The sequence below is a fragment of the Acomys minous genome, assembly GCF_964271855.1.
Source record: "Acomys minous genome assembly, chromosome: 6".
NCBI lineage: Eukaryota > Metazoa > Chordata > Mammalia > Rodentia > Muridae > Acomys > Acomys minous.
In genome coordinates, this window is record NC_140487.1 from 69201015 (window position 1) to 69220019 (window position 19005).

The window sequence follows — 19005 nt, forward strand, 5'->3', positions numbered from 1 at the left end:
CCACGTCTGGCTTTCCCTGCTAAATCTTGGAGCTCTCTAACTCCTAAAGTCCTAACTCCTGTGCTGCTGAGTGCTGGGACTTGAACCCAGGGCTTCACGCGTGCCAGGCAAATGCTCTACCACTGTACCACTGCGCTCACGAACCTTTCCTCCTGTCCCCTCCCAAATACAAGCGCCCCACTTGAACATTTAGCGACGCCATTCTGACATATCTTCTGCTTTGTGTTAGAGTCATTTTGAAACCTATTCCTCCCCTGTAAGATTATAAGCAGTTTGGAACCAAGCCATGGTATTGTATAATAGTGCCCTCTGGGATTGAAACATTCCATCCCTTGGAGAAGCTCCTTAAGCAAGAAGGGAAAACAAAACAAAACAAAACCAAAAAGCAAACAAACAAAAACTTCCAAATAGCTTTAGGATGTCCCTGAAACTGACCGGATTCTCTAGGGCCCCTCCATGCCAGAGTTATAAAAGTTGAGAGTCCCCTTCAGAGGAGCAGAGGCAAGCTGCAAAGACCTAGACAAGCCACGCTGCAAGGAAGGCTCTCGGACCACACCAGCTGCCTGGAAGAGGCAGAAGCCAGCTGAGATGCCTGGAAGAGATTTGGACCAACTGAGTCACTTGGAAGGGATGGACACTCTCTGCCCTGTTGAGCTGCCTGCAGGCTGTGCAGTGAGTGTGCTGTGGGTTCCCAGCTTTTGTGAGCTGTCACTCATGCAGGGGTGGGCTTTAGTGGCGCAGCTGCCTTTGAGTCATTTCTGCTCCTGTGAGTGACCCCTCACCCATATTCCTGTAAGTAACCCCAATAAAACTCATGGTTTGCCAAGTTGGACTTCAGTGGTATCTGTACTTTGTTTTGTCACAGGCTCCCTGTCTGGGGCAACACACAATACATGGCTAATTACTCTTCTTGGAGGCCCAGCATTACTCTGTGGGACAGCCTCAGGGGTCCCAGTAAACAGTTGTTGGATACTTAACCCTGCTTCGTTCTTTTTCTTTTTCTTTTCTTTTTTTTTTCTTTTTTGGTTTTTCGAGACAGGGTTTCTCTGTGTAGCCTTGACTGTCCTGGACTCACTTTATAGACCAGGCTGGCCTCGAACTCACAGCGATCCGCTTGCCTCTACCTCCCGAATGCTGGAGTTAAAGTCGTGAGCCATCATGCCTGGCTTCCCTGCTTGGTTCTTTATCATGCACAGTTTCCCCTTCTGCCTGGCACCCTTTGCTCCAATTGTGTCATGGTTCAATGTCGCCTTACTGAAGAGACTGTCATTGACTCCTCTAGTTGTCACAGTAACACTGGCTTTGCCCATACTCCATTCTTCCTTTATTTTGTTTATTTATTTAATTTTTGAGACAGGGCCTTACTTTGCAGGCCTGGTTGTCCTGAACTTGCTATGTAGACCAGGCTTGTCTTGAACTCACAGAGATCTGTCTGCTTCTGCCTCCTGGGTGCTGGCCTTCCCTTTCACCCTTTAAAGGTCTCCAAGTAGCTGACATCAGTGGCGTAGTCTCTTGTTTATCTCTCACTGCAATGCACTATCAGAAAAAGCTCCCTTCTGTCTGCTGTGTTATCCCCAGAGCCCATATGGGGTCTGGCACATATAACAAGTGCTCAAAATGTGGGTGGGACTTAATGGACCTTGTATTGCTGTGACAAAATATTGACAGAAGTGAAGGAGAGATAAACATTTTTTTTTTAGATCATAAGTGGGGGATGAGAAAAAGACTTGTGAGAGAGCAGGTGATGTTTATCCCCTTAGAAGTCCAACCACCATGTGGGGGAGATTGGTTATTAAGCAGCTGAAAAACATCCTTGAACAAAAGCTAAGAGGAGGTATAAATGTGAGCCAAAGACAAGAGGCGGGGCCTTTGGAGACTTGGGATAGTTTTGGCTGTTCATCTCTCCTCTTTGAGATGCTCCTAGAGAGAACCGCTCAAGGGAAGGCTTCGGGGGTCCAGGGTCTGGGCTCCAGCTGAGGCTCCGGGTTCTGGTTGCTCCAGGTTCCAGCAGAAGAAATCCTGCTGATTATGCCAGGAGAATGGTTCCTTGGAATTGATATCCTTACAGTTTTGTTATTGTCTTCATTAATCCTCTTTTCCTATTGTTTAGGTTAGTCGGGTACTCTCAGTTAATAAGCTCGTAATAAAATATATTTGTTAAGAAAATTGAGCCTACACAGAAGCAACGCAAAGGAAGAACAATTTAATTTGGTGTGTGGTTTCAGGGGTATCAGGCCACTGTGGTGGGGAAAAGCAGGGACATCCGTGTGGCTCAGGAGTACCGCCCTGCTCGTTCAGCTCATGGTAGATCAGGGAGCAGAGCCATGTGGATAGAGGGTAAGAGGGCACATAGTGAAATATCAGCAGGTACTACGATGAGCAAGAAAACAATTCAAGAAGGCACCCACGTTTGCCCTTTAGTGTATAGATCTTCCTCCTAACCTGGGAGGCTGAGTTCAAGGGCACAACTTTAGACTCCCTGGGTTGTGAAAACATTCACTCAACCCCGTGTGAGGCAGGAGCTTGTCTGACACTTCCTTCCCACCCTTGGGGTTCTTTGCTTCATCCTGTTGGCTTTGCATAGGTGCCCTATCCACTTGTCAAAGCCCCACCTGCACCCCTGGGAACAGCTACCCCTCGTATACCTTGTAGCCTGACACACTAGCGATTGACCCACTTTGGGGAGTACAGACCTCAGGATGGTACCGCCCCGACTCTGGAGTGGAATTCTGGGGTCCTGGGCACTCAGGCACTTAGGCATGGGGAAGACTGAGCCTGGTGGATGTTCCCTTGGTGTCTCAGACTGTTGGGCCTGTGGGGGCCAGGTGCAGCTGCCAGAGGCCAACAGTGATGCCTGTTTTGCAGGGCTGAGAGTAGAAACGACCCTTTCTGTCTCCTTCCCCAAACCAGGCCAGAAGACTTGCTGAATGCCTCACTGTTGGCACCACACTTGTGGCCGAGGGAAAGCTCATCTCTCATGTATTTATACATAAAATAAAATGAGAATTGGATGAAAGAGCGTTCTTCTTCTTCTTCTTCTTCTTCTTCTTCTTCTTCTTCTTCTTCTTCTTCTTCTTCTTCTTCTTCTTCATTTTTTTGATACAGGGTTTCTCTGTGTAGCCTATTAACAAGTCATACAAAGTGCTAAGAAATATTATTCACTGGGTCTGTTCATTGCATAGTTTTGTATGAATGCCCTGAGGTTATTCCTTGATCCATATTCTTAGACACAAACATGCATAGTTGTGTGAATATGTGTGGGGGCATGCATGTGCACACATGTACACACACACACACACACACACACACACACTCTTACCTGGCGTATTCACTCCTGCTGGGACTGCAAAGTCGCACTATCTGCCAGCTGAGCCCCAGGAGACGTTTTCTGGACCCCGAGGGAGAATGCTCTAATTCCCGACAGAGGTTGGTTTTATGTTTTATGTTTTCAGAGTCTCCAGGTACCTCCTTTTCCCCAGAGAGTTGATGCCTGGGAGTCCTTCCTGTTGGCCCCAGGTTGCATTTTTGCTTATTACTAGCAGAGCCTCGCTTGACTCAGAACGGCGAGAGGGTTCCTTTCTCCCACACCCTCGAGTCTACTGCAGATGGGAGCTTCCTGGAGGCTGAGGCCAATTATACACCGTGCATATAGGTTCCCATCAATAAATACATAGTGAAATCTTGCTGGGGTGATGGGAGATTCTATGTGGGGTGATAACATATTAGAGTGGCATTTTAACTTAGTGGGGGGGGGGGAGGCAAAGCCCAGGTTCATTAAAAAAAAAAAAGTATAACACAATAGGATTAAATGTCATGAGCTGCCCCAGGTGGGTGGCCTGTGGTCATGAGTTGTGTACACAAAGACTTCAGAGAAAAGCCAGAAGCCAGGGGACCCATACTTGGCGCTAATATAATGAGGGTGCAGACATGCTCAGACAAGCAGACCCTCCACTGGGTCTGTTGAAGGCAGCTCTGTGGGTGTGGGTGGCAGGGGAAGCAGGAGAGCAGCTTCCGGAGGCTGTTTAAGGCGGGTGGCATAAGGAAGCACGAAGGTTAGGATCATCTACCAAAGCGGTTAATCTATATTCTTATTTCCCTTGAAGTTTAACAGGTGCCGGTCCTGAGAAGAGGGGCTCTTGATGCTCTTCCTAGATAGATGAGTTGGCTCAGCAAAACCGGGGAGCTCCTTCTGGTCCTATTTGCCCATCTCATTGAAAAGCAACCTGGATCCTTTGTCCAGAGCGGAAGTCTCACATTTCTTACTGCCTGTCATAGGTTCTCAGTCCCGAAGATACTTCCCTCATGTACAACTTTTAGGCCATGACTGGTGTGCAACTCTAAAATACAACTGTCCAAAATCGTGGTGTGTTCCAAGGCCTTCTAACCTTACTGGTCTTCAGAGTTAACAAGCTTGGCTCTTAGCACAGAGACAAATGTTAACACTCACTCGCCCTGGAAATTAACTCCCAACGGGGTCTTTCACATCATCCATTCGTGTTACTTTTTCCTTAAAAAAACAAGGCCTGAATCTGTTTGTGTCTGTCCACCTCGGTGCAGCCCAGCAGCTCCTTTCTGAAGACCAGGCAGTAGGCCCAGATCTCTCCAAAGATCCACCTTCGTAAGGTAGCAGAGTTCTAGGGGTGTGTGTGTGTGTGTGTGGAAAGGATGGGCAGAGCTGTGTGTGCCCCCTCCCCAGCCTTTCCTGCACGCGGGCTCTGGGGAAGAGAGCCCGACTTCTTTCGGCTTTGTCCGCTCTGCAGCTCGGGGCCTGCCAGGGACCCTGGCCGTCCCGCACACACACCTGCTGCCTGCCCCGCGTGGGCGGCTCAGGAGGCGCGATCGCCAGAATCCCCAGGATCCCGAGTGTTCCTGCAGCGGCTCGCGGGGTGCGGGTGCGGGTGCGGGGCGGCGCCGTCCCGCTGGCCCTCCCGAGAGGCGGGTCCTGGGGGGAGGGCGGGTCCCGGGTCCCGCCGCCCCTCCGCCGGGTCGCCCGCAGGCAGGCGCCGGGCCGGCCGGGAGGTGGTGCTCGCCTCCCCGCGCGGGGCGGTGCATTGCCGGGCAGCGGCTGCGAGGCTCGGGAGGGGGCGGAGCGGCGCGGCCGGCGTGCAGCGGCCCCTGTCCGCCGATCCGGCCCGGCCCGCCCCCGCCTCGCCGGCCTCGCTGAGCGCCGGTGCGCGGCGCCCAGTCTCCGCCGCAGCAGCCGTCGGCGTCCGGGGCCCGAGCGTGCCCACGCCGCGAGGCCGGGGTGCCGAGGAGCCGACGCGTGGCCATGGAGCGGGAGCCCCGCGCCGGGGTTGCGCTGGTGCCGAGGCGGAGCGGCCGCGGGCCTTCCTCGCGCCACCGCCGCCCAGGGTTGGTGCTCCCCGGCCTCTGGCTGCTGCTGCTCGCCCGGCCGGCCTCGTGCGCCCCAGGTAAGCCCCACCGAGACCCCCTGGGATGCGGCCGCCACCCTGCGCGCCTTCGCGGCGGCTCTCGCCAGCCCCCCCCTCCCCCGGCTCCCCACACCCGCCCACCCTCTTTTATTCTCCACCGCTTCCTCGCCCTCCTTGCTGGAGATGCTTTCCCATTCTCTTCCTGGGCCCAGCAAATAAAGGCACGGAGGAAATGAATAAATGCAAAGGAAAAGAGCGAGCGGTTTCTGACCGGTCTTGTTAAAAGGTCTGCAACCTAGTCTTCCATGAACCATGTTGCCCGAGGCGGGTCTGGCTGGTGTTTCTTCTCTGAAGATGCCTATTTTCTTTTTTGTCTTTGCAAAACGCAGGCACTGGAATTGTGTTTGTGCACGGCTATGTGAATGTGGCGAAGCGAATGTTTTGGGATACTTTATTGTTGGGGCAAAGGGGTACATCTGGTGTGTGCTGTAGAGCAGTTGTGCATTGCCGTTAACAGCCAGTGTTCTCCCAGATGCAAGCAAGCTGGCCGTGTCCCCCAGTGCGCCAGGACACAAAGAACATTCAAAGAAAAAAAATCTCTTGGAAAGCACCCTGGTCATGGATCTTTCCAGGGAACTAGCTATTGGTATGGCCTCTACAAAGGCATTACAATGGAGTGTGAAAATATTTTGAGTTTGAAGTGTCAGGGTATGAAAGGAGTCATGGTTGGTTTTATAATAGATGCAATTTAGTGACTGTTCATCAGCCATGGGATTACGAGACATGATTTATGAGGCGCGTGGGTGGGTTTTGCTTGTTGAGGAAATGGTTTAATTCACGTTGCTTCTCTGAAATGTTTATTTGTCCACCCTGACTATGCACTGGGAGGATGGCCTGGAGACCATCTCCGAGGTGACAAACACACACTCACTGTGAGCCTAAGATTGCCCCAGCACACACATACATGCTTGGCTACTTTGTGGGGAGGAAAGGAAGGTGGACAACTACTTCTCATTGCACAGGGTGTGGAGTGGGGGGTGTGGGACCAGAAAAGCCATGGGAGCAGCTAGGAACCCTCCCCTGCCTGTAGGAGCAGGGCCAGGGGGCTGCCGGGTGGGTGACAGGAAGTGGAGCACATCTGCAGGTGTCCCTTAGGGCCTGCCTGTGGGCATTGCAACTGCCCACCACGAAGGGCATGGTGGAGTGGAAGCCAGGAAGGGACTTCAGGGAATGCAGGATGAAACCGCTTTCCCCGTGGGGAAATTAAGGCAGAAACATCTTGCTCAAGGTCACTGGCTAGATGGGAAAAGGAATTACTGTAACCGTCCATCCCCCCCCCCCCCTTGCTGTTTTGACCCACTGACTGGGTTCGTAGCTGATGTCTCTGGAGATATCCTCGAGCTGGGTGGACCACTGCCTCAGGGCACCTCAGCAGAGGCAGGGTTGACAGAGTGGGTCTCTTTTTGGCTCTGTACAGTGGGTACAGAAACTCTGCCCACATTAGCGCCTCCTGTCTCAGTGTCACTCCATGAGAGTTCCAGTCCACTGTCAGCGGAGAGGGGTCAGTCGTCTGGGAGTGCCCTTGTCTTTAGTCAACAGAGAAAGCTGGTTTCTGCTGGATTTGTTCATCACGGGACCTAGCTCGCTGGTTGTTTCCACTGACACGTGTGCCAGGTGCTGTGTGACCCAGTCACATTGGGAGTTAGGTTTTATGAGCCCCCCCTTTACGGAGGAGGCCCTTAACAGGTGTTCAGGAGAGTGTGCCTCCCGACTCCTTGATACAGTTAGCTTCCGGGGGGGGGGCATGTTTTCCTGCATGCACATTGTCATCTGACGATTCTGGAGAGCCTGTAGGAGAGGAAGCTATTTTGCTAAATTTAAAGTCGACAGCGGCTCTGCCTCCGCTGCCTCCACACCTTCTTTAGAGACCCCTCTTCTGTTTCTCGGCGTACTCCCTAATCCCCAATGTCCAGCCTGGAGGTGAGAAGTTACATGTCTGTGACGTAGAGCTGACATCACAGAGCTGGAGGCCTCCTCTCCTTTTCCTGATTTGCTCACTGGGCCCCTCCGGTTTGCATAGCTGCTTCTGGGCAGGAGTGTAGAGCGCGAACCAGTGTGCATAGCCTCCAGCTTCAGGGTCCCCCCCCCCCCACCTCAGGGATCCCACCTGCAGACAAGAAGCCACTGTATAAGCAAGTGTGGGTGTTTGTACCCACTCAGAGAGAACTGCTAGGGGAGGGTCTTCAAGGGTCACCTGAAGATGGTAACTTGATTGTAGGCTCTGGGAAACTGGCTTCTGGGAGGGTGGCTTGCTAAGGTGCCTAAGGCTGCTCCGAGATGCTTGGGCATGGCCAGTGGCTGTTGATCCTGGGAGGAGGTGGCATGTTTGACCCAGGTTGCCCCTCAGTGGCACCAGGACCATCTCATCTTAGTGATGCGCTTTCAGCAACAGTATGGGCAGAGAGACTTGGCTGAGGGCTGTCCTGGGGGAGGCGGGGATGGGGTAGTGCCTTAATCCTGTTCTCAGCTCATGTGGGAAGCAGCAGTCAGTCCCTTCCAGTCTGACAAGCTCCCCACCTTCAGCAGAGATGGAGTTGATTTCCAGGTGATCCCCTTGTTACAGACTTGAGAGGGGCCTCTGCGCTGTATTGGTATTCAGTCCCTTTCTAGTTTCTTCAGCAATTTAAGTGAACTTTTTTTTTTGTTTTTTTTGTTTTTGGTCCTGACCGTTTATTGTTGTTTGGAAGCAACATGAAATGCTGGGGGATTTCTTTTGAAAAATAGTGCTTTTAGGTAGCTAGCTACCCACAATGGAAGAGGAGAGAGTGGTGCCCCATTGCTTATTCAGGGACAAATCTACTTGAGAATTTTGATTATCATGAAATGGACAGCATGGTAGAATCTAGAAATTAATGCCAAAATGTCACTTGGGACTTGGGGTACAACTCAGTGGTAGAACATTGGGTAGGTAGCTTGCACAGGCAGCTACCCAGTCTTGTGTCCTTGTATTCTTGTTCAACTCCCAGGACACGAAAGGAGGGAGGGGGGCCTTACCCACAATTCCACAGCCCGCAGATAACACTGTCAATGGTTTCAGCTTTGCTTTTGAGACAGAGTTTTGTTATATAACCCAGGCCTTACTGTGTAGACCAGGCTAGTTTTAAACTTGTAACAGTCCTGCTCTCACCTCCTAGGAGCTAAGGTTTCAGATGCGTGCCTCTAGGCCCAGGGCTTTTTGTTGTTGTTGTGAATGTCTAAAAAGCGAGGAAGCATATGCATTTACTGTCTCTACTCAGGCACAATTTTCTTTTTGAAAATAATATATGTTTTTTTTTTTTCTTCCCGAGACAGGGTTTCCCTGTGTAGCTCTGGCTGTCCTGAAATTCATTCTGTAGCTCAGCCTGGCCTTGAACTCAAAAGAGATATGCCTGCCTGTGCTTCCTGAGTGCTGGGATTAAAGGTATGGGCCACCAATGCGCCACCGATGTGCCACCACTGCCATAAATGTTAAGGCGAACAGCCGTACAGATGAGCCTTTGGCTGCTTTTCTGTGTATATTGGTCTTTATTTTCAAGCATGTATTAGTAGCGTGGGGATGATCGTATGATTAAGCTGTCAGGTGTGCCAGGCTGCCTTCCTGTGCCCAGGATGAGGTTGTTGAATGAGTCAGTCTTCTGAAAGTTGTAATGCTGGAAAAGACACAAAAGTTTATGTAGATGTCCACCACCACACCCGTTTATTATTTACTTTTTTTTTTTTTAGACAGCATCTCTCTGTGTGGTCCTGACTATCCTGGAACCCCTGGTCTTGAACTCATTGGAATCCCCTGCCTCTGCCTGACCAGGGCTGGGGTCACAGGCGCTTTCTTTGATGGTTTTTAAACACTTGTTAGCTATATTTGCAATACATTGTTTTAATTTTTCACCTTTCTTTACAACACATTTCTTTAGTGTTGAAGTTTTGCTTATTTTGTATTTGCGTTCTTTGAGTTTTGTCCTTGTTCCTTCTATCGTATATTCCAATGTATTTTCTTTTACATTTAATTAATTAACTAATTAAAATTTGAGGCAGAGTCTCATATAACTCGGGCTGGGTGCAGACTGACTCTGTAGCTGAGTATGATGCTCCTGCCTCCACCTCCCCCATGCTGGGATTGCAGCACGCATCACTGTCCTATATATGCTGGTGATTACACTCAGGGCTTTGTGCATGCTGGACAAGGGCTCTCCCAGCTGGGCCACAGCCTTGGCCTTTTACATTTTACATAATTGGAAAAAAAAAAAGGTGTGTTTGTGAGTGTCCATATGTGCACACGGATGTCATGGTGAGCCTGTGGGGCAGGAGAACAACTCTCTGCAATTGCTTCTCTACTTTTGTGTGAGTTCTGGGGGCTCAATCTCAGGTTGCCTGGCTCCAGTGCCAGGTGTGTTTACCTGCTGGGTCATCCCACTGTCCCCACTTTTCACGTAAGTTTGAGACACAGAGGTGTAGCATCACTATGATTAGCAAAATCTGCTTTTTCTTTGTGTAATTTTTTTTCCATATATGGATGCTATGGCTTGCTTAATTTTCGTCTGTCTTAATGAGCTGCCGGACATTTCAAGGTGAAAATTTGCTAGACCTGGTTTAGAATTGTGAACAAGGACTTGAAATATGTGCAAAGTGTGATTCCCCAGACCTCCTGCACCCTGTTATTTGGAGTTGGGGGGATGCTTGTTAAGAGTGTAAACTTCTGGAACAGGGTTGGGTATTGCAAGCCTCTGATCTCAGCACTTGGGAGTAGAGGCTGGAGGGTCTTAAGCTTGGTCTATGTACTGAGACTCTGCCTCCAACAAACAGGAGCAGAACCCAAAAAACGACCAAACCAAAGGATTTAGATTTCTTTTCTTTGAAAAGACTGTCTTATGATTGTCTTTTTGTTTGTTTGTTTGGTTTTAGTTCTTTGGTTTTTTTTGAGACAGGGTTTCTCTGTGTAGCCTTGGCTGCCCTGGAGTCTATTTTGTAGATCAGGCTGGCCTTGAACTCACAGGGATCCACCTGCCTCTGCCTCCCAAGTGCTGGGATTATAGGCCTGTGCTTAGGTTTTATTTATTTATTTTATGTTTATGTATACAGACGCCTTTGAGGCCAGAAGAGGGCATTGGATCCCCTGCAGCTGGAGATACAGGCAGTTGTGAGCCACCATGCAGGTGCTGAGATCCGAACTCAGGTCCTCTGTAAGAGCAGTAAGAGCTGTGACCAGTTGAACCGTCCCTTCGTCCCCCCCCACCCCCCCACCCCGCAGCCGTCTGTTTACTCACTCTGCTGATGTTGCTCTAGGTCTTCGCTGGGTCACTGCTGTTCTGAGTCTCCCTCCTGGCTTCTGGGCACTGCAGCTGGGAGAGTCTTAGTCAGGAAGTGCCTCCCTCTACTCTTGAAAACTGAACCCCCACAGGGAGCTGTTAAAAGTCACCAGGGACCTGAGAGCAGGGAGCAGGGCTTTTCTGTCTGCCCTGGGTGATAGCAGCTAATTACTGTGGTTATAATCACAACAGGTGGTTTTTCCTAGAGAGGAGGACGCAGTTCTGACTGCATCGGTTGCTTGCAAGTTGTGGCCACCGCTGACCTTTCACCTGGAGCCCACCAGGATGCGATTTCCGGTCGGTGTGCTGCAGGGTGTATGTCCTTCAGCACATAACTTACTGTGTGACCACAGACGCATAGCCTGGTTATCTTGGATGCCTTAGGAATGTACAGATGCCTGTTTCTCTCTTGTCTCTCTGTCTGTCTCTGTCTCTGTTCCCTTTGCCCCACTAGATTTGCTAGGCCAATGATCTACTGAAGGCAGATTCCTTTTCTCATTTCATTAACAACCAAAAAAAAAAAGTATTTTGTTTTATTGAGACAGGTTCTCATGTGTCTCAGGCTACCTGAGGATGCCCTTGAACTTCTTCTGATTTCTTGCCTCTACCTCCTAAGGGCTGGAAGTACACACGTACTGGAAGTACATCATGCCTGGGTTATAGGGTACCGGGATTAAACTCAGGGCTTCATGCACTCTAGGCAAGCACCCTAACCAACACCTTGTTTCTTTTTCTTTCTTTCTTTCTTTCTTTCAAGATTTATTTATTTATCATATATACACAGTACTTTGCCTGCATGTACACCAGAAGAGGGCACCAGATCTCACTATAGATGGTTGTGAGCCATCATGTGGTTGCTGGGAATTGAACTCAGGACCTTTGGAAGAGAGCAGCCAGTGCTCTTAACCTCTGAGCCATCCCTCCAGCCCCCCCAAAAACCTTGTTTCTTAAATCTTTCTGCTGGATGTTGTGGCGCTTACCTGCAGTCACAGTTTTGTCAAGAGGCCGAGGGAGAAGAAGAGAACATTTGAGTGACGCTAACCTGGCAAGTAAGTGGAACTCTGTCTCAAAGTAAAACTGGAAAGAGGCAAAGGTGGAGTGTCGTGGCTCAGCAAGAAGGTGCTTGCTGCAGGGCCTGATGAACCGTGTAGTGGAAGGACAGAGCTGACTCTAGAAAGTTGCCCTTTGATCTTCACACGTGTGCCCACACACGTGCACACACTCAAATAAAATAAATAAATGCTACCAAAAAAATAGGGAGAAATGAAAAAGGGAGGAATTGTATGAGGCTGGGGCTGTAGCTCAGTGGGACAGCAGTTGCCTAACATGTTCCTGCATTTTTTAAATTTTATTTTATTTTTGTTTCTTTGGTTTTTTTTTCCATCTCCGTTGACAGTGTGGTAGGTGCTGATGCTGTGGCCTGAGGCTTCAGGCACCTGTTAACACCGGTGAAGGTTTATGTTCTGGCTCCCACTCGTGAGGGAGTTCACGTTCCCTCTGCGGTGTCAGCTCCTGACAGATTGAGTTTGCAGGGTCCTTCCCTGGACCATCTGAATCACAATCTGAACTTGTCAAGTCCCTAGGTTCTTGTGCACCCACAGTTCAAGTCTGAGAGGCCCTGGGTGTGGAGGCAGTACTTCCTGTTTCAGCCTCCTGGGGCCCAGGTAGTGCCAGCCCCTGGATCCTCTCCCCAAGTGCCCTGCCCCTCTGGCCTCCCTCAGGATCTTTCTCTCAAGATCTGCTCTCTCAAGTTCCTGTGGGAAAGGCAGCACTGTTACAATGGCTGCCCTAGGATTCCCCTTGACAGCCATTTAGCAGGTGTGAAGTGATGCCCCCCCTACAGCTGTGTCTTGCATTATCCCCCCTGATTACTGATGCCTGGCATTTATACCTCTTGACCATCGTTATGTCTTGAGAACTTTCTCTTCAGATCCTTTGCCCTTAAGCATGATAGAATAGTACCGATTCTTTTAGACAGTGCTCACGGTCTGCTTGCCGTTAACTGTGTTGGCATGGATACAGAGGGAGATGTGCACCCTGTGTATTGGCGATGCGGTGGCCCAAGGTCGCCAGTAAAAGAAGTAGAGGAGTGGATGTGGACCCTAAATTCTGCCATACCCAGATCACCGCCCAGCATTACAGAGGCTGTTTCTCAGTCCAGGGGAGGCCAGTGTTAGAGAGGTCCCAGGCCTTCAGTGCTTGCTTGTTTGTGCATGCTCAAGAGATGAAGCAAGACAGTAAAAGGGTCAAGAGGTGAAATAAGGCAGTGAGCTGGTCTTGGGGGTGAAGGAGCCATGTTGCTGGAAGGGAAGGTAGAGAGGGCAGGAGTGTATTTGCTCATGTTTGGAAGGGGTGGGAGCCAGGGCAAGAGTGAAGGCATTCATTCTAGAGGGGAAGAAAACAGAAGAGATGCAGGCAGCGGTCTCTGGAGGCAGAGATGCCTTGAGTGGCTGTTCACAGAGGGAGGGAAGCGGAGGTGGAACGGGGAACTGGGAAGGCACCGCTGTGGTCCATAGGAGAGAGGGAGGGAGGAAATGCCAAGCCAGGCGGGGAGTTGGAAGGACCCTTGGCAGTAGACCAGACGGACAGTCTTGGTGGAGAATGGTGGTAGTGCTCCTGAGTGGGGATGGGCGGGGCTGGCAGTGAGGCAGCTTTTCCTACGGTAGGCTGTTCACGGGCCTGGGCCATCATTTGGAGACTCTTGCTGAGGCCTTTTTTTTTTTTTTTTTTTGCTCCTCTTGTTGGGGCCCGTGGAAAGAGCTCTTCATTGCTTAGCGTTTCAGGTGCAGGGATTAACTCTGGAGCCAGACAGTCTGAAGGTCTGTTTTTAAGTGCTGGGGAGCTTTCTAAGGGCGGAGGGACTGAAAACATACTGAACAAATGATCTTTTGGAGTCAGCTCTGGGGAACTCCAGCAAAGCCCAGGAACCCAGGGCTCACTGCTCCAGTGTGGTCCCCCCATTGTCACTGTCAGCATCACCTGGGAGCCTGCCAGAAACTCAGCAGGACAGGTGCTAACTGCCTGAAATCCCAGCTCCCAGGAGATGGAAACAGGAGGATCCGCAGTTCAAAGTCATCCCTAGGTACACAGGGAGTTAGAGGCCAGTCTGAGCGACACAAGAACTGACCCGCCCCCTCCCTGGCCTGCTGAATAAGCCAGCTCCCCTTTAGGTATCTCTAGGTGACTTGTGTGTTCCCTAAGGTTTGGAAGCATTGGCCTCAGCAGTGTCTTCTTTTTTTTTTTTTTTTTAATATTTTAAAAATATATATTTATTTATTATTCATACAGTAGTCTGCCTGCATATGAGCCAACAGGCCAGAAGAGGGCACCAGATCTCATTATAGATGGTTGTGAGCCACCGCGTGGTTGCTGGGAATTGAACTCAGGACTTGTGGAAGAACAGCCAGTGCTCTTAACCTCTGAGCCATCTCTCCAGCCCAGCAGTGTCTTGAGGAGCTTGAGTGTATTTCAAAGATTTCCGGTTGGCCCCCTAATTAGGGGGGAGTCCTCAAGTTGTTGCAAAAAGCCCAACCTAGATTTCTAGGGATGTAGAGGGTAGAGCCCTGAGCTGGTGGTGTCTGGCTGGCTGTGGTCAGAGCTCTGCTCCTCCTCTGGGCTTCTTTACAGGGGACCAGAATCGCTAGTGCTGGTTTCCTAAGCTGTGTGGAAGGGACTCAGCTGGGCTATCCACCAAGGGTTACAGAAACCCTTGGAGACAGGAGGACAGATGGTGAGCAGTGGGTGTGTAGCGAGTCTTCAGCCCCACTCCCCGCGAGAGGGAGGAGATAGTGGCACACTGCAAAGTGGGTAGACCTTGAGTTACAATGAGTGACGTCACCTGAGGGTAGAAGAACGGATGCTCGGTACTTTCCCTTAGGTGAGGTCCTGGGTATGGTGGACGTTTTAGAGTCTGTCTGAAGGATGGTAGCTACCAGGGCCTACGAGGCGGAGCTTAGAGAGTTGTGTGAATTATAGAGTGTCAGTTTCCCAAGGGGAAGTGTTTAGGAAATTGGTTGTTTAAAAAGTAACAGTCGTGGTGGAGTCGGGCCTGGAGTGGGGCCTAGTTGTTAAGGAAGTAGGAGAGAGCATTAAGCTGAAGCTCTCTGTGGTCTAAGTAAGTGGGAGGTGGTCCTGGGAGCGGGGAGCCCCGGTTCCAGGCAGGTGATGGGCATGGGGAGTAGGGCAGGTCAGCAGCTGGTGGCCAGACAGAGTGGTCCACCTCAGGACTGCTGTGCTGGGCCTTGCTTAACAGGACTTCTCCTGCCTGCCCCTTCCCTTCTCACCCTGAGGGTTTTGAAGGCTTTTTTTCTTGGTCAACTGTTGGCTGGAGCCTGGGCTGGGCAAGGCAGCTGGACAGAAGGGTTGGTGTTTTCATCCTGGGCCTGCATAGTGGATGATGATGATGATGGTGGTGATGATTTGGTGACAGAGTTTTGCTAAACTCTTGGACCCAGGTGATCCGCCTGCTTTCAAATAGTCTTACAGAATTTGTAAAATCTCACTATTCTTCACAGCCCTTGGAATTGGGCTTTTAAGTATCTTTATGTGTTATTTATTTATTTATTTATTTATTTATTATTGTGTATACAGTGCTCTGCCTGTGTATACACCCGCAGGCCAGAAGAGGAAGGACATCAGATCTCATTATAGATGGTTGTGAGCCACCATGTGGTTGCTGGGAATTGAACTCAGGACCTCCGGAGGAGCAGCCAGTGCTCTTAACCACTGAGCCATCTCTCTAGCCATCTTTATGTGTTTTGAAGGTTACAATAGTTTTATTGGTCTCTCTCCCTGATTATAAAAACAATATGCATTGGTTGCAATAACTAGTACTTGCTGGTCCTTCTGTCTGGAACATTCTTGCCTCAGATTTTATCTACAGTCACTTCGTTTTGTATGGGTCTCTCCTCAGCTCCCACACAGTCAGAAGAGGCATTCGCCAGCAGGAGTGCTTTCATTCCTCCCGAGTCCTCCGTCCCGCCTGTATTTCTTTCTGTCTTTTTATTCTCACTAGACCACAGGCTCCGGGTAGATGGGCTTGCATTGCTCAGTGTTTCGGTTCTGTGTCTTTGCCCATTTCTGTAGCAAAGCTTCCTGCAAGCAACAGTCACCCCAAATCCCACAACTCCAGATGTTTGCTGTGGCATTTAGCTGTCTCTCCTCTTAGTGTTTCACACATACAAGCACACATGAACACACACACACACACACGCAAAGCAGTGGTATCATATCCGACACGTTGTTTGGCAGTTTGCATTTTTCCGCTTCGCCCGTCATTGTGGGATCTTTGTGTTGTCAGGAAGCACCGCACACAGGTTTGTACCACAAGCCGTTCCGTTCGGTGCTGAGCTTGTCCTCTGCCTCACTTAACCGGTTCCCAGTTCACGGGTTGTGATTGTAGTGCGTTGAACTCTTGAGCGTTAACTCCTGTACATCGTCACACACTCTTCTAACAACTTCTGTAGGATGAATTCCCAGAAATAGACTCCACTGGCCTAGGCAGTGTGTACACATTAAATTTTGATGCACCCTGCCAAATTGCTCTCTAGAAAAGTTGAAGCAATCCACATCATCTCTAGCCAATGACTCAGAGTCGCCACTGTTGCATCGCCTCTCTGAAATACAGCCCGTTACCCATCTGTATCGCCTTTGCCAAGCCCCCCGGGGAAGTCACGTCTTCCTAACTGTCGCATTCCTTTGATCGCTAGTTGGCATTTGAGCCTTTGATCACGTTTCCCCTTGATGCGCTCTCTCTGGTTTTCTGCTGAAGTCCCTGGGCTGAGGGACTACAGAGAGGTGGGTTTAGTGGGTTTGAGTACTCGGTGAGAAAGAAGCATGAGATGACCAGGTCTGAGCACAGGGGCCCAGCACTCATGTAAAAAAGCCTTTTATGCTAATAACCGCAGAGCTGTGTGGGGTGGGAGGTGAGAGCAGCGCTGGGCTTGCTGGCTGCCAGCATAGGTCTCAGTTAACTGAGAGACCCTGACTCGAAAGGGACAAGGTGAGTAATAGAACGGGACGCCTGCCATCTCCTCTGGCTTCCGAGTGTGTACACACACACGCACACACACGCACACACACGCACACGCACACCTACATACCCAGGTGTATTCTCTCTGTGTCTCTCCCTAACCCCAGAGCTGGGTTAGAGCAATAATAGTTGAACCAAGCATGGTGGGAGGCTGTATAGGTCTCGTTTCCCTCATAGGACAGGTCTGTGAGATAGGTGTTCCCGCCACTCCTGACCATGAGTGAAGGCACACCTCGGGGTGGGGGTGTGTCACCAGCTTGCTCAAGGCCACACAGCTAACGAGTCTCCTCTCAACCCTCGGGTGAGTGTGCACGCCCTGACTAGGCCACATTAGTGAATGGTGTTCACAGGCTTGGTTTGCTTGGCGGAGTGACCTCTGTAGACAGGTCCAGCTGGGGTCACGGCCGTCTGTGACACCCCCCCTCCACCCCCCCATCCCCCGGAGAGCCCTAGGCCAGTGGTACGGAAGGCACATACAGCCCTGGTCATAGAAGGATCACACCAAGCCTTGGTTGGGAGAAGTGAATAGGGCAGGCTTTCCAAAGCCACAGAACTGCACGGATGCCTCTTTTGTTTGGCTTTAGCAGTTGAACATTTAACAGTAACAATTTCAAAAAATGGAGGTTCCCCTTTCAGAGTGCTTTCTGTGTCTCTCTAGGCCTGGAGGGAAACATAATATCGGGTGACATGCCCCCCCCCCCCCCCCCCCCCCCGTGCTTCCCCCTTCATTGTGACCTGGATCATATCCTGTGGTGTAGATAACATTGCTACGTGGGTGACGCTGTCTCTGTGGGTTGTTTCTGACGGCCAAGTGTGTGGTTCAAGGGTTTCTTCTTTGATCATAAATTATAGTATGCTTCTGGTTTAAAAATCAATTTGCTGGGGAGGAAGTCAGTGCCTTCCAAGCGCCTTGTTCAAAACCAACAACTGCGGTGGCGCATGCCTTTAATCCCAGCACTCGGGAGGCAGAGACAGGAGGATCTCTGTGAGTTCGAGGCCAGCCTGGTCTACAAAGTGAGTCCAGGACAGCCAAGGCTACACAGAGAAACCCTGTCTCAACCCCCCCCCCCAAGAAAACCCAAATTACAGTACATTAATATCTTGCCTTTGTGCCAGGATCTGATGTTAAATATTAACTTTCTAACTGATGCCCAGAAACAGTGGTCTTGGGAACTGTTGTTCTTAAAGTGTTATTGTTATTGTTGTGTGTGCTATGAGGTTGAGGGGTGTATGTGGGCAGACTGTGTGGGCAGAGGGCAGAGGGCAGAGGGCAGAGGGCAGAGGGCAGTGCGTATAGAATGTCAGCCCTTTCCTGGCGCGGGGAGGAAAGTGACTGGTGCAGGTGTGAGTCACGTGAGTAAGTGGATGGGGGAGGAGGCTGCTGTTGACATACGGGGTCCAGCATTGTCTGTGTCTTTTTTTGTGGCGACACAGTCATTGTGTAAGGGGGATGGGGCTGTCACAGGGCCGACTTTGTGGGGAAAGTGGTTTACAGTTGCCATGTTCGTGCCTTGCAGAGGAAATCAACGTGGAGTATCTTGAGTCTTCAAAGTAGGGTTGAGTGGGGAGCTCAGAGGGCAGTGGAGTAGGCACGGGTCTGGAGAGGCTGAGGCCGCAGTATGCAGCAGCTCCTGCCTGAGGGGAGCCAGCTGCCCCATGCCAGGGTAGACAAGGCTCACCACGGGGCTGTCCCACTGTGGCTCCAACCTAGGACAGGCGTCTGATGATCTTTTCTCTGTGCAGTTGCTCTGGTGCCTTCTACATGATCAGATCTGCCTCAACCTCCAGCATTCCTACTGTAGATGTAAGAGGGAGCTCCCCAGGAGTCCTTCTGCACAGACTATATTTATTTGTTTGTTTATTGGTTTTTCGAGACAGGGTTTCTCTGTATAGCCTTGGCTGTCCTAGACTCACTTTGTAGACCAGGCTGGCCTCGAACTCACAACAATCCGCTTGTCTCTTCTTCCCAAGTGCTGTGGTTAAAGGTCTGCACTACCATGCCTGGTCATGAACAGCCTTTTTTAAAAAAGATTTTATTTATTTATTTATGTATTATGTATACAGTATTCTGCCTGCATGAACATCTGTAGGCCAGAGGCACATCATATCACACCACAGATTGTTGTGAGCCACCATGTGGTTGCTGGGAACCAAACTCAGGACCTCTGGAAGAACAGACAGTGCTCTTAACTCCCCAGCCCTGGGCAGTCTTTTGACGTCTGGTGTTCTCTTTTGACCTTTAAATGTGCAACTATTCAGC

The 19005-nt window shown here is 50.5% G+C and overlaps 1 protein-coding gene across 4 annotated transcripts in view; it reads left to right on the forward strand.

Annotated features, from left to right (window-relative positions):
• The first annotated feature begins 5124 nt into the window (after window positions 1-5124).
• KIAA1549 overlaps window positions 5125-19005 on the forward strand; it is a 124975-nt gene continuing 111094 nt past the window's right edge. For 3 of the 4 annotated variants that reach the window (XM_084787608.1, XM_084787609.1, XM_084787610.1), the window contains exon 1: window positions 5125-5411. In XM_084787608.1, the coding sequence (XP_084643734.1) occupies window positions 5270-5411 (142 nt within the window). In that variant the 5' untranslated portion in view covers window positions 5125-5269. The remainder of the gene's footprint in view (window positions 5412-19005) is intronic. The other variant, XM_084787611.1, reaches the window with a different exon arrangement.